Genomic DNA, 16,713 nt, shown 5'->3' on the forward strand with positions numbered 1-16,713 from the left:
ACTTACTTACCTTGTTCGTTAGGTAACGCTTACTGGCCACTGATGGTAAACATAATACTCTATCAAGGGCATCTTTCAAGGTCAGATTGACTTACTTACCTTGTTCGTTAGGTAACGCTTACTGGCCACTGATGGTAAACGTAACACTCTATCAAGGGCATCTTTCAAGGTCAGATTAACTTACCTTGTTTGTTAGGTAACGCTTACTGGCCACTGAAGGTAAACGTAATACTCTATCAAGGGCATCTTTCAAGGTCAGATTAACTTACCTTGTTTGTTAGGTAACGCTTACTGGCCACTGATGGTAAACGTAATACTCTATCAAGGGCATCTTTCAAGGTCAGATTGACTTACCTTGTTTGTTAGGTAACGCTTACTGGCCACTGATGGTAAACGTAATACTCTATCAAGGGCATCTTTCAAGGTCAGATTAACTTACCTTGTTTGTTAGGTAACGCTTACTGGCCACTGATGGTAAACGTAATACTCTATCAAGGGCATCTTTCAAGGTCAGATTAACTTACCTTGTTTGTTAGGTAACGCTTACTGGCCACTGAAGGTAAACGTAATACTCTATCAAGGGCATCTTTCAAGGTCAGATTAACTTACCTTGTTTATTAGGTAACATTTACTGGCCACTGAAGGTAAACGTAATACTCTATCAAGGGCATCTTTCAAGGTCAGATTGACTTACCTTGTTTGTTAGGTAACGTTTACTGGCCACTGATGGTAAACGTAATACTCTATCAAGGGCATCTTTCAAGGTCAGATTGACTTACCTTGTTTGTTAGGTAACGCTTACTGGCCACTGATGGTAAACGTAACACTCTATCAAGGGCATCTTTCAAGGTCAGATTGACTTACCTTGTTTGTTAGGTAACGCTTACTGGCCACTGAAGGTAAACGTAACACTCTATCAAGGGAATCTTTCAAGGTCAGATTGACTTACCTTGTTTGATAGGTAACGCTTACTGGCCACTGAAGGTAAACGTAATACTCTATCAAGGGCATCTTTCAAGGTCAGATTGACTTACCTTGTTTGTTAGGTAACGCTTACTGGCCACTGATGGTAAACGTAATACTCTATCAAGGGCATCTTTCAAGGTCAGATTGACTTACCTTGTTTGTTAGGTAACGTTAACTGGCCACTGAAGGTAAACGTAATACTCTATCAAGGGCATCTTTCAAGGTCAGATTGACTTACCTTGTTTGTTAGGTAACGCTTACTGGCCACTGAAGGTAAACGTAATACTCTATCAAGGGCATCTTTTAAGGTCAGATTAACTTACCTTGTTTGTTAGGTAACGCTTACTGGCCACTGATGGTAAACGTAATACTCTATCAAGGGCATCTTTCAAGGTCAGATTAACTTACCTTGTTTGTTAGGTAACGTTTACTGGCCACTGAAGGTAAACGTAATACTCTATCAAGGGCATCTTTCAAGGTCAGATTGACTTACCTTGTTTGTTAGGTAACGCTTACTGGCCACTGAAGGTAAACGTAATACTCTATCAAGGGCATCTTTCAAGGTCAGATTGACTTACCTTGTTTGTTAGGTAACGCTTACTGGCCACTGAAGGTAAACGTAATACTCTATCAAGGGCATCTTTCAAGGTCAGATTAACTTACCTTGTTTGTTAGGTAATGCTTACTAGCCACTGATGGTAAACGTAATACTCTATCAAGGGCATCTTTCAAGGTCAGATTAACTTACCTTGTTTGTTAGGTAACGCTTACTGGCCACTGAAGGTAAACGTAATACTCTATCAAGGGCATCTTTCAAGGTCAGATTGACCTACCTTGTTTGTTAGGTAACGCTTACTGGCCACTGAAGGTAAACGTAATACTCTATCAAGGGCATCTTTCAAGGTCAGATTAACTTACCTTGTTTGTTAGGTAACGCTTACTGGCCACTGAAGGTAAACGTAATACTCTATCAAGGGCATCTTTCAAGGTCAGATTAACTTACCTTGTTTGTTAGGTAATGCTTACTAGCCACTGAAGGTAAACGTAATACTCTATCAAGGGCATCTTTCAAGGTCAGATTAACTTACCTTGTTTGTTAGGTAACGCTTACTGGCCACTGATGGTAAACGTAATACTCTATCAAGGGCATCTTTCAAGGTCAGATTAACTTACCTTGTTTGTTAGGTAACGCTTACTGGCCACGGAAGGTAAACGTAATACTCTATCAAGGGCATCTTTCAAGGTCAGATTAACCTACCTTGTTTGTTAGGTAACGCTTACTGGCCACTGAAGGTAAACGTAATACTCTATCAAGGGCATCTTTCAAGGTCAGATTGACTTACCTTGTTTGTTAGGTAACGCTTACTAGCCACTGATGGTAAACGTAATACTCTATCAAGGGCATCTTTCAAGGTCAGATTAACTTACCTTGTTTGTTAGGTAACGCTTACTGGCCACTGATGGTAAACGTAACACTCTATCAAGGGCATCTTTCAAGGTCAGATTGACTTACCTTGTTTGTTAGGTAACGCTTACTGGCCACTGAAGGTAAACGTAATACTCTATCAAGGGCATCTTTCAAGGTCAGATTAACCTACCTTGTTTGTTAGGTAACGCTTACTGGCCACTGAAGGTAAACGTAATACTCTATCAAGGGCATCTTTCAAGGTCAGATTGACTTACCTTGTTTGTTAGGTAACGCTTACTAGCCACTGATGGTAAACGTTATACTCTATCAAGGGCATCTTTCAAGGTCAGATTAACTTACCTTGTTTGTTAGGTAACGCTTACTGGCCACTGAAGGTAAACGTAATACTCTATCAAGGGCATCTTTCAAGGTCAGATTGACTTACCTTGTTTGTTAGGTAACGCTTACTGGCCACTGATGGTAAACGTAATACTCTATCAAGGGCATCTTTCAAGGTCAGATTAACTTACCTTGTTTGTTAGGTAACGCTTACTGGCCACTGATGGTAAACGTAATACTCTATCAAGGGCATCTTTCAAGGTCAGATTAACTTACCTTGTTTGTTAGGTAACGCTTACTGGCCACTGAAGGTAAACGTAATACTCTATCAAGGGCATCTTTCAAGGTCAGATTGACTTACCTTGTTTGTTAGGTAACGCTTACTGGCCACTGAAGGTAAACGTAATACTCTATCAAGGGCATCTTTCAAGGTCAGATTAACTTACCTTGTTTGTTAGGTAACGCTAACTGGCCACTGAAGGTAAACGTAATACTCTATCAAGGGCATCTTTCAAGGTCAGATTAACTTACCTTGTTTGTTAGGTAACGTTTACTGGCCACTGAAGGTAAACGTAATACTCTATCAAGGGCATCTTTCAAGGTCAGATTGACTTACCTTGTTTGTTAGGTAACGCTTACTGGCCACTGATGGTAAACGTAATACTCTATCAAGGGCATCTTTTAAGGTCAGATTGACTTACCTTGTTTGTTAGGTAACGCTTACTGGCCACTGAAGGTAAACGTAATACTCTATCAAGGGCATCTTTCAAGGTCAGATTAACTTACCTTGTTTGTTAGGTAACGCTTACTGGCCACTGAAGGTAAACGTAATACTCTATCAAGGGCATCTTTCAAGGTCAGATTGACTTACCTTGTTTGTTAGGTAACGCTTACTGGCCACTGAAGGTAAACGTAATACTCTATCAAGGGCATCTTTCAAGGTCAGATTAACTTACCTTGTTTGTTAGGTAACGCTTACTGGCCACTGAAGGTAAACGTAATACTCTATCAAGGGCATCTTTCAAGGTCAGATTAACTTACCTTGTTTGTTAGGTAATGCTTACTGGCCACTGATGGTAAACGTAATACTCTATCAAGGGCATCTTTCAAGGTCAGATTGACTTACCTTGTTTGTTAGGTAACGCTAACTGGCCACTGATGGTAAACGTAATACTCTATCAAGGGCATCTTTCAAGGTCAGATTAACTTACCTTGTTTGTTAGGTAACGCTTACTGGCCACTGAAGGTAAACGTAATACTCTATCAAGGGCATCTTTCAAGGTCAGATTGACTTACCTTGTTTGTTAGGTAACGCTTACTGGCCACTGAAGGTAAACGTAATACTCTATCAAGGACATCTTTCAAGGTCAGATTGACTTACCTTGTTTGTTAGGTAACATTTACTAGCCACTGATGGTAAACGTAATACTCTATCAAGGGCATCTTTCAAGGTCAGATTAACTTACCTTGTTTGTTAGGTAACGCTTACTAGCCACTGATGGTAAACGTAATACTCTATCAAGGGCATCTTTTAAGGTCAGATTAACTTACCTTGTTTGTTAGGTAACGCTTACTAGCTACTGATGGTAAACATAATACTCTATCAAGGGCATCTTTCAAGGTCAGATTAACTTACCTTGTTTGTTAGGTAACGCTTACTGGCCACTGATGGTAAACGTAATACTCTATCAAGGGCATCTTTCAAGGTCAGATTAACTTACCTTGTTTGTTAGGTAACGCTTACTGGCCACTGATGGTAAACGTAATACTCTATCAAGGGCATCTTTCAAGGTCAGATTAACTTACCTTGTTTGTTAGGTAACGTTTACTGGCCACTGAAGGTAAACGTAATACTCTATCAAGGGCATCTTTCAAGGTCAGATTGACTTACCTTGTTTGTTAGGTAACGCTTACTGGCCACTGAAGGTAAACGTAATACTCTATCAAGGGCATCTTTCAAGGTCAGATTGACTTACCTTGTTTGTTAGGTAACGCTTACTGGCCACTGAAGGTAAACGTAATACTCTATCAAGGGCATCTTTCAAGGTCAGATTAACTTACCTTGTTTGTTAGGTAATGCTTACTAGCCACTGATGGTAAACGTAATACTCTATCAAGGGCATCTTTCAAGGTCAGATTAACTTACCTTGTTTGTTAGGTAACGCTTACTGGCCACTGAAGGTAAACGTAATACTCTATCAAGGGCATCTTTCAAGGTCAGATTGACCTACCTTGTTTGTTAGGTAACGCTTACTGGCCACTGAAGGTAAACGTAATACTCTATCAAGGGCATCTTTCAAGGTCAGATTAACTTACCTTGTTTGTTAGGTAACGCTTACTGGCCACTGAAGGTAAACGTAATACTCTATCAAGGGCATCTTTCAAGGTCAGATTAACTTACCTTGTTTGTTAGGTAATGCTTACTAGCCACTGAAGGTAAACGTAATACTCTATCAAGGGCATCTTTCAAGGTCAGATTAACTTACCTTGTTTGTTAGGTAACGCTTACTGGCCACTGATGGTAAACGTAATACTCTATCAAGGGCATCTTTCAAGGTCAGATTAACTTACCTTGTTTGTTAGGTAACGCTTACTGGCCACGGAAGGTAAACGTAATACTCTATCAAGGGCATCTTTCAAGGTCAGATTAACCTACCTTGTTTGTTAGGTAACGCTTACTGGCCACTGAAGGTAAACGTAATACTCTATCAAGGGCATCTTTCAAGGTCAGATTGACTTACCTTGTTTGTTAGGTAACGCTTACTAGCCACTGATGGTAAACGTAATACTCTATCAAGGGCATCTTTCAAGGTCAGATTAACTTACCTTGTTTGTTAGGTAACGCTTACTGGCCACTGATGGTAAACGTAACACTCTATCAAGGGCATCTTTCAAGGTCAGATTGACTTACCTTGTTTGTTAGGTAACGCTTACTGGCCACTGAAGGTAAACGTAATACTCTATCAAGGGCATCTTTCAAGGTCAGATTAACCTACCTTGTTTGTTAGGTAACGCTTACTGGCCACTGAAGGTAAACGTAATACTCTATCAAGGGCATCTTTCAAGGTCAGATTGACTTACCTTGTTTGTTAGGTAACGCTTACTAGCCACTGATGGTAAACGTTATACTCTATCAAGGGCATCTTTCAAGGTCAGATTAACTTACCTTGTTTGTTAGGTAACGCTTACTGGCCACTGAAGGTAAACGTAATACTCTATCAAGGGCATCTTTCAAGGTCAGATTGACTTACCTTGTTTGTTAGGTAACGCTTACTGGCCACTGATGGTAAACGTAATACTCTATCAAGGGCATCTTTCAAGGTCAGATTAACTTACCTTGTTTGTTAGGTAACGCTTACTGGCCACTGATGGTAAACGTAATACTCTATCAAGGGCATCTTTCAAGGTCAGATTAACTTACCTTGTTTGTTAGGTAACGCTTACTGGCCACTGAAGGTAAACGTAATACTCTATCAAGGGCATCTTTCAAGGTCAGATTGACTTACCTTGTTTGTTAGGTAACGCTTACTGGCCACTGAAGGTAAACGTAATACTCTATCAAGGGCATCTTTCAAGGTCAGATTAACTTACCTTGTTTGTTAGGTAACGCTAACTGGCCACTGAAGGTAAACGTAATACTCTATCAAGGGCATCTTTCAAGGTCAGATTAACTTACCTTGTTTGTTAGGTAACGTTTACTGGCCACTGAAGGTAAACGTAATACTCTATCAAGGGCATCTTTCAAGGTCAGATTGACTTACCTTGTTTGTTAGGTAACGCTTACTGGCCACTGATGGTAAACGTAATACTCTATCAAGGGCATCTTTTAAGGTCAGATTGACTTACCTTGTTTGTTAGGTAACGCTTACTGGCCACTGAAGGTAAACGTAATACTCTATCAAGGGCATCTTTCAAGGTCAGATTAACTTACCTTGTTTGTTAGGTAACGCTTACTGGCCACTGAAGGTAAACGTAATACTCTATCAAGGGCATCTTTCAAGGTCAGATTGACTTACCTTGTTTGTTAGGTAACGCTTACTGGCCACTGAAGGTAAACGTAATACTCTATCAAGGGCATCTTTCAAGGTCAGATTAACTTACCTTGTTTGTTAGGTAACGCTTACTGGCCACTGAAGGTAAACGTAATACTCTATCAAGGGCATCTTTCAAGGTCAGATTAACTTACCTTGTTTGTTAGGTAATGCTTACTGGCCACTGATGGTAAACGTAATACTCTATCAAGGGCATCTTTCAAGGTCAGATTGACTTACCTTGTTTGTTAGGTAACGCTAACTGGCCACTGATGGTAAACGTAATACTCTATCAAGGGCATCTTTCAAGGTCAGATTAACTTACCTTGTTTGTTAGGTAACGCTTACTGGCCACTGAAGGTAAACGTAATACTCTATCAAGGGCATCTTTCAAGGTCAGATTGACTTACCTTGTTTGTTAGGTAACGCTTACTGGCCACTGAAGGTAAACGTAATACTCTATCAAGGACATCTTTCAAGGTCAGATTGACTTACCTTGTTTGTTAGGTAACATTTACTAGCCACTGATGGTAAACGTAATACTCTATCAAGGGCATCTTTCAAGGTCAGATTAACTTACCTTGTTTGTTAGGTAACGCTTACTAGCCACTGATGGTAAACGTAATACTCTATCAAGGGCATCTTTTAAGGTCAGATTAACTTACCTTGTTTGTTAGGTAACGCTTACTAGCTACTGATGGTAAACATAATACTCTATCAAGGGCATCTTTCAAGGTCAGATTAACTTACCTTGTTTGTTAGGTAACGCTTACTGGCCACTGATGGTAAACGTAATACTCTATCAAGGGCATCTTTCAAGGTCAGATTAACTTACCTTGTTTGTTAGGTAATGCTTACTGGCCACTGATGGTAAACGTAATACTCTATCAAGGGCATCTTTTAAGGTCAGATTAACTTACCTTGTTTGTTAGGTAACGCTTACTAGCCACTGATGGTAAACGTAATACTCTATCAAGGGCATCTTTCAAGGTCAGATTAACTTACCTTGTTTGTTAGGTAACGTTTACTAGCCACTGATGGTAAACGTAATACTCTATCAAGGGCATCTTTTAAGGTCAGATTAACTTACCTTGTTTGTTAGGTAACGCTTACTAGCCACTGATGGTAAACGTAATACTCTATCAAGGGCATCTTTCAAGGTCAGATTAACTTACCTTGTTTGTTAGGTAACGCTTACTGGCCACTGAAGGTAAACGTAATACTCTATCAAGGGCATCTTTCAAGGTCAGATTGACTTACCTTGTTTGTTAGGTAACGCTTACTGGCCACTGATGGTAAACGTAATACTCTATCAAGGGCATCTTTCAAGGTCAGATTAACTTACCTTGTTTGTTAGGTAACGCTTACTGGCCACTGATGGTAAACGTAATACTCTATCAAGGGCATCTTTCAAGGTCAGATTAACCTACCTTGTTTGTTAGGTAACGTTTACTAGCCACTGATGGTAAACGTAATACTCTATCAAGGGCATCTTTTAAGGTTTAACTTACCTTGTTTGTTAGGTAACGCTTACTGGCCACTGATGGTAAACGTAATACTCTATCAAGGGCATCTTTTAAGGTCAGATTAACTTACCTTGTTTGTTAGGTAACGCTTACTAGCCACTGATGGTAAACGTAATACTCTATCAAGGGCATCTTTTAAGGTCAGATTAACTTACCTTGTTTGTTAGGTAACGCTTACTGGCCACTGAAGGTAAACGTAATACTCTATCAAGGGCATCTTTCAAGGTCAGATTAACTTACCTTGTTTGTAAGGTAACGCTTACTAGCCACTGATGGTAAACGTAATACTCTATCAAGGGCATCTTTCAAGGTCAGATTAACTTACCTTGTTTGTTAGGTAACGTTTACTAGCCACTGATGGTAAACGTAATACTCTATCAAGGGCATCTTTTAAGGTCAGATTAACTTACCTTGTTTGTAAGGTAACGCTTACTAGCCACTGATGGTAAACGTAATACTCTATCAAGGGCATCTTTCAAGGTCAGATTAACTTACCTTGTTTGTTAGGTAACGCTTACTGGCCACTGAAGGTAAACGTAATACTCTATCAAGGGCATCTTTCAAGGTCAGATTAACTTACCTTGTTTGTTAGGTAACGCTTACTAGCCACTGATGGTAAACGTAATACTCTATCAAGGGCATCTTTCAAGGTCAGATTAACTTACCTTGTTTGTTAGGTAACGCTTACTAGCCACTGATGGTAAACGTAATACTCTATCAAGGGCATCTTTCAAGGTCAGATTAACTTACCTTGTTAGTTAGGTAACGCTTACTGGCCACTGATGGTAAACGTAATACTCTATCAAGGGCATCTTTCAAGGTCAGATTAACTTACCTTGTTTGTTAGGTAACGCTTACTGGCCACTGAAGGTAAACGTAATACTCTATCAAGGGCATCTTTCAAGGTCAGATTAACTTACCTTGTTTGTTAGGTAACGCTTACTGGCCACTGATGGTAAACGTAATACTCTATCAAGGGCATCTTTCAAGGTCAGATTAACTTACCTTGTTTGTTAGGTAACGCTTACTGGCCACTGAAGGTAAACGTAATACTCTATCAAGGGCATCTTTTAAGGTCAGATTCATCTCCAAAGTCAATGGCTTTAAATCAGGTTTACATCTTTCTAATATAAATTCCTGAAAGATAATAATAGTTATACAACACCTGCATCCTGCCACTGGCTTTTATATATCACAAAACCAATAAAAATAGAATGTGTAAAAAAAACAGTTGTTCAAATCTTACTGATTTAGAACAAGTCAAAGAGCGATAACACAAACAAATTGTGAAAACTCTGATATCAGCCATAATTTGGCCCCTGAAATTGACCATTTTTTCTTGAAAAAGTCATTTAATACAAAATAAATTTGGTTAAATGATCTGAAAATGAAATTTTTTGGCATGTACAGTTTTTCCAGAATGAGTCCCCACTCCCACTATCATTTTCAGCAAACCCTGAAATTTGGATATAAACTCTAATTTGGCATAAAAATTAGAGTCATATCAAAGGGAACATGTGTACTAAGTTTCAAGTTGATTGCACCTTAATTTTAGGCATAGACCCTAACACATTTTTTATTCTACCATTCTAGGCATAGACCCTAACACATGTTTATTTTACCTTTCTAGATATTTACCCTAACACATGTTTTATTTTACCTTTCTAGGCATGGACCCTAACACATGTTTATTTTACCTTTCTAGGCATAGACCCTAACACATGTTTTATTTTACCTTTCTAGGCATAGACCCTACCACATGTTTTATTTTACCTTTCTAGGCATAGACCCTAACACATTTTGTATTCTACCTTTCTAGGCATAGACCCTAACACATGTTTATTTTACCTTTCTAGATATAGACCCTAACACATGTTTATTTTACCTTTCTAGATATTTACCCTAACACATGTTTTATTTTACCTTTCTAGACATAGACCCTAACACATGTTTTATTTTACCTTTCTAGGCATAGACCCTTACACATGTTTATTTTACCTTTCTAGATATAGACCCTAACACATGTTTTATTTTACCTTTCTAGGTATAGGCCCAAAAACATGTTTATTTTACCTTTCTAGGTATAGGCCCTAACACATGCTTATTTTACCTTTCTAGACATAAGACCCTAACACATGTTTATTTTACCTTTCTAGATATTTACCCTAACACATGTTTAGTTTACCTTTCTAGGCATAGACCATAACACATGTGTAATTCACCTTTCTAGGCATAAGACCCTAACTAGATATAAGAAGATGTGGTGTGAGTGCCAATGAGACAACTCTCCATCCAAATAACAATTTAAAAAGTAAACCATTATAGGTTAACATGTTTTATTTTACCTTTCTAGGCATGGACCCTAACACATGTTTATTTTACCTTTCTAGGTATGGACCCTAACACATGTTTATTTTACCTTTCTAGGCATGGACCCTAACACATGTTTTATTTTACCTTTCTAGGTATAGGCCCTAACACATGTTTTATTTTACCTTTCTAGGCATAGACCCTAACACATGTTTTATTTTACCTTTCTAGGTATAGGCCCTAACACATGTTTATTTTACCTTTCTAGGTATAGGCCCTAACACATGTTTATTTTACCTTTCTAGGTATAGGCCCTAACACATGTTTTATTTTACCTTTCTATGCATAGACCCTAACATGTTTTATTTTACCTTTCTAGGCATGGACCCTAACACATGTTTATTTTACCTTTCTAGGCATGGACCCTAACACATGTTTTATTTTACCTTTCTAGGTATAGGCCCTAACACATGTTTATTTTACCTTTCTAGGTATAGGCCCTAACACATGTTTTATTTTACCTTTCTAGGTATAGACCCAAAAACATGTTTATTTTACCTTTCTAGGTATAGGCCCTAACACATGTTTATTTTACCTTTCTAGGTATAGACCCTAACACATGTTTTATTTTATCTTTCTAGGTATAGGCCCTAACCATTTATTTTACCTTTCTAGGCATGGACCCTAACACATGTTTATTTTACCTTTCTAGGTATAGACCCTAACACATGTTTTATTTTACCTTTCTAGGTATAGACCCTAACACATGTTTTATTTTACCTTTCTAGGTATAGGCCCTAACACATGTTTTATTTTACCTTTCTAGGTATAGACCCTAACACATGTTTATTTTACCTTTCTAGGTATAGACCCTAACACATTTTTATTTTACCTTTCTAGGTATAGACCCTAACACATGTTTTATTTTACCTTTCTAGGTATAGACCCTAACACATGTTTTATTTTACCTTTCTAGGTAAAGACCCTAACACATGTTTTATTTTACCTTTTTAGGTATAGACCCTAAAACATGTTTTATTTTACCTTTCTAGACATAAGACCCTAACACATGTTTATTTTACCTTTCTAGGCATAGACCCTAACACATGTTTTATTTTACCTTTCTAGGTATGGACCCTAACACATGTTTTATTTTACCTTTCTAGGCATAGACCCTAACACATGTTTTATTTTACCTTTCTAGGTATGGACCCTAACACATGTTTTATTTTACCTTTCTAGGTATGGACCCTAACACATGTTTGAATTCAGCTTTCTAGACATAAGACCCTAACACATGTTTTATTTTACCCCCTAGGCATGGACCCCAAAACATGTTTTATTTTACCTTTCTAGGCATGGACCCTAACACATGTTCCAATTCTAGGTCTACAGGAAAAGGAAAGTTCTGTTTTGTCCTTTTTTTTGCGGGGCTGCCATCTCCTTCTAACTGATGAAAATTTTCCACTTTTATCTACAAAATTGAAAGTCAAGTAATAAAAAAATCAACGGTACCAATTTTTTTGCACCAGATGCGCATTTCGACAATACATGTCTCTTCAGTGATGCTCGTGGCCAAAATATTTGAAATCCAAAGCATATATAAAAGATGAAGAGCTATAATCCAAAAGGTCCAAAAAGTATTACCAAATTCGTGAAAGGAATCAGAGCTTTGCGTGAGGGAGATACATTCCTTAATTTATAATAATAATTTTATATATTTTGTAACAGCAAATTTTAATAACACAAAAAATCCGTATTTTCATGCCAGTACCGAAGTACTGGCTACTGGGCTGGTGATACCCTCGGGGACTAATAGTCCACCAGCAGAGGCATCGACCCAGTGGTAGTAATAAAATCAACGGTACCAATTTTGTTGCACCAGATGCGCATTTCGACAATACATGTCTCTTCAGTGATGCTCGTGGCCAAAATATTTGAAATCCAAAGCATATATAAAAGATGAAGAGCTACAATCCAAAAGGTCCAAAAAGTATTACCAAATTCGTGAAAGGAATCAGAGCTTTGCGTGAGGGAGATACATTCCTTAATTTATAATAATATATATATATGTGTTGATGAGAATATTACAAGATTAAAGTTGATAACTATATCACTGTTAAATAAAAGGGTGCTTATTCTAAGGGGGGTGTATGGAAATAACCCATAAGCTGAAATAAGGTATACCTTGTTCATACATTTTTTTTTAAATAAAGAATGTCTGAAAGGTACTTTGATAATTTCAAACAATTAAATAGTTATCAAAGGTACCAGGATTATAATTTAGATCTACAAGAGTGCACACACTGAAATGTCTCGCCTTTTTTACTAATCATTGATATTATGTTGATAGTCCTAAGTATAAAGCTTTATTACAAATGTCACATAAACTTAACAATAATCAAGATAGCTAAACAAAGACCAATGAAAATAAACCATGAAAATGAGGTCAAGGTCAGATGAACTATGCCAAGCAGACATGTACAGCTAACAATGCTTCCATACAACAAATATAGTTGACCTATTACATATAGTTTAAGAAAAATAGACCAAAACACAAAAACTTAACACTGTGCAATGAACCGTGAAATTGAGGTCATGGACAAATAAAACCTGTGGGACTGACATATAGATCATAATGTATTTCTATACACCAAATATAGTTGACCTTTGGCATATAATATTAGATAAAAAGACCAAAACTTAAAAACTCAACTCTGATCGCTGAACCATGAAAATGAGGTCAAGGTCAGATGACATCTTCCCGCTAGACATGTACACCTTACAATCATTCTATACAACAAATATAGTAGACCTATTGCATAAAGTATGAGAAAAACAGACCAAACACCAAAACTAAACTATAACCACTGAACCATGAAAATGAGGTCAAGGTCAGATGACATCTGCCAGTTGGACATGTACACCTTACAGTCCTTCCATACACCAAATATACTAGCCCTATTGCTTATAGTATCTGAGATATGGACTTGACCACCAAAACTTAACCTTGTTCACTGATCCATGAAATGAGGTCAAGGTCAAGTGAAAACTGTCTGACGGGCATGAGAACCTTGCAAGGTACGCACATACCAAATATAGTTATCCTATTACTTATAATAATAGAGAATTCAACATTACAAAAATTCTGAACTTTTTTTTCAATTGGTCACTGAACCATTAAAATGAGGTCAAGGACATTGGGCATGTGACTGACGGAAACTTCGTAACATAAGGCATCTATATACAAAGAATGAAATATCCAGATCTTTCACTTTCTAAAATATAGACTTTTTAAGAAGTGAGCTAACACTGCCACAGCCCCCGCCAGTTCACTATCCCTTAGTCGAGCTTTCTGCAACAAAAGTTGCAGGCTCGACAATAATCCTTTTACTGCATTAACAGATTTTTTACTATTGTCAATGATTTTGAAAGGAATGTTGACTGAATTTTAGATAGATAGATAGATACTTTCATTTTAAACTTGGTACATATACATGAAATAAAATGTATTAAAATTTCCAACATATGCAGTCAATTAACATGTATATTTATACCAACCAGCCTTTAAAGGCACTGTTATTTATGTACGAACAATAATATAAAAAAAAGTAAAAAATCATATTAATACTTATTAAATATCTTTTATTAGATACAATGTAGTTTCAATATATCAGTTGTGTTTAATAATAAATGAGAAAATAAAGATGAAAGTATCTAAATAATTATGGGTTTAATAATGTAAGGGTTGTTGTTGAAGGCCGTACGGTGACCTATAGTTGTTAATGTTTGTGTCATTTTGGTCTTTTGTGGATAGTTGTCTCATTGGCAATCATACCACATCTTCTTTTCTATATTGTACATAGAAAAGAAGGAAGATAATAGTTGTCTCTCTTTGTACGTATCTGCATTATAATAGGGAGGAAAAATGAATAGAATGTGAAGTCAAAGGTAAAAAAAAATGATCACCTAGATTTGTCTAAATTCTGACAGTCTATATAATAATCATTTATCCCATTTACTGAGATAGCAAAATAATATGTAAACACTATAGTTTTTTATTCCAAAAATATAATTGGAAATTTTAATACATACAATATAAATCATATACATTTTGGAATTCAGTACAATACTTCTTACCTTGCCATCACCAGTTATCTTGCCCACAAAAGATACAGGACATCTCTCCCGTTCACCAATCTTTTTAAGTACTTCCTTATCTTCAGGTCTGACAAGGATAGCATTACTCTCCTGATATTCAGCACCCCATAATTCTAACAAACTTATTGTGGGATCACCTAACTGGAATTGGGAAGCTTTAATAATGGCACCAGCTGGCTCTACGATCTCTTTCAGAACATTACCTGTAAAACACAAATGGTCATTTATATAATCATAGAAATCATATAAAAAAATCCTAAGAAAGACAATGTTTTTTATACACTGCCAGTCAAAATGAATGGATTGGTTACTGTGACAACTTGTGTGAACAATAGTACTTGGAAACATATGGCTTTATTTTTTCCTGATATATGCAAATGTTTGTTTTTTTCTCTGTTTTTAACTGTTTTACAGTTGAAGTTCTTTCAGGTCCAATAAAAAAGTTTGTTTTCCTGTGAGAACACACAGAAGGCATGCAATACCTAACTTTTTTTGCATATCTGATAGTATTCCTACATAATATGAATGAGGTCCATCTTATCACCATTCTAATTAACAAAGAAAAACTAGATGAATATTTTGCCATCTTTATACTTCATACTAAATTATGGGCATTAATCATGTGCTAGTTCCAGAAGAAAAAAAAACTTCATATTCTCAGAGTTTCAAGTTTATAAAAGAACAAAGATACTAGGCTGGAGAATTAAATCATATTTGTCCAAAAATCACAAAATAATAAGATTTATTAATTAGCAATGAAATGAAACAAATAAATAATTTTTAAAAATTGTTTTTTGAAAGCAAGAATGTCATACAACCAAATATATAAAAACTTTATACAATCTGGACCATTTTCACACTATCAATGGATAAAAAAACAAATTAGGTGATATTGAGGTTTTACAGTTTAGATTTACCATGTTCTGTGTAGTCGCAGAATAAATGTCTAGTGTAAGTGTGAACGATTATCAGTTTGGGTTTGTATAGTTCTAATCCATTAGCATAAACTACTGACATTTAACTTTATCTTCTTTTCTTTGAACCCTTGCCCTCAATTTGCTTTTTATCAAGATAATTCTGATAAAAATATTTTTAATGATTTTCAGTACAGCTGACAAGAAAGATTGACATTCTTTCAAGAATTATTTTGAATTATGACTGGTATGTAAAAAGTGCAAAACCATAACAAAACGGATCTATCTGATTTTTTATGAATTGTAAAGACATGCACCTAAAAGCAAGTTCTTGTAAAATATGAAAAATAAACCAAAGAGATAGCTCATAATACCATTTAGTTACAATGAACATATGGACAGGTTAAGAATTAAATTCTGTACACAAGTATGTAAAATACGACACGAGTATGTAAATTACAGAACCAAGTTTGGAAAGTGGGTTGGAAGCTGGTCTGACAACGGTATAAAAAAATTGACAGCATCATTTTCCAAAAAAAAGATACAAAAACTATTTATCTTCACACCTCTGTGATTGGAGAACCCAAATAACAAGTTTGGCGTTATTTCGAAATGGTGTTCTGATAAAAACATTCTGAAATGGTATACAAAAACAATAAATATAACTAACTGTTCGGATCAACACAACAATAATAATCAAAAGAGGTAATATTTTTGTCTGCCAACAAGGCTGTCTGAGATGACTTGAAACAACACTAAAGTTTTTCAGATTTCAGGTTTTTGTTTTTTTTTTCAGATTCCAGGTTTTTGTTTTTTTCAGATTCCAGGTTTTCACCCGAGTCCTGATTGCCATTCTTTTTTACAAACTGACAGAGGTAAATGAGAGATTTTATACAACAAATTACAGCAGACTGACACTTAATAAATGTTTCACTTATTATTCAGATGGTACACATGATTTGTAATAAAGAACTCATAGAGATTCAAAAGGAATAGAATATGTGGCATTTATATTTATATAATTATATTATCTTCACTACACCATTTTTATATCTAAA

At 36.4% G+C, this 16,713-nt stretch overlaps 1 protein-coding gene across 1 annotated transcript in view; it reads right to left on the reverse strand.

Moving 5' to 3' along the window:
* Positions 1-9,278: 9,278 nt before the first annotated feature.
* Positions 9,279-16,713, reverse strand: part of LOC134697277 (phosphoribosylformylglycinamidine synthase-like) — a gene marked incomplete at its 3' end in the record, with an annotated part of 49,015 nt that continues 41,580 nt past the window's right edge. The window contains exons 11-13 of the mRNA XM_063559450.1: positions 14,721-14,944; positions 11,929-12,054; positions 9,279-9,407 (exon numbers count right to left, since the gene is read on the reverse strand). Of these exons, the coding sequence (XP_063415520.1) occupies positions 9,279-9,407; positions 11,929-12,054; positions 14,721-14,944 (479 nt within the window). The remainder of the gene's footprint in view (positions 9,408-11,928; positions 12,055-14,720; positions 14,945-16,713) is intronic.

This window comes from Mytilus trossulus, chromosome 14, assembly GCF_036588685.1.
Source record: "Mytilus trossulus isolate FHL-02 chromosome 14, PNRI_Mtr1.1.1.hap1, whole genome shotgun sequence".
NCBI classification, from domain to species: domain Eukaryota; kingdom Metazoa; phylum Mollusca; class Bivalvia; order Mytilida; family Mytilidae; genus Mytilus; species Mytilus trossulus.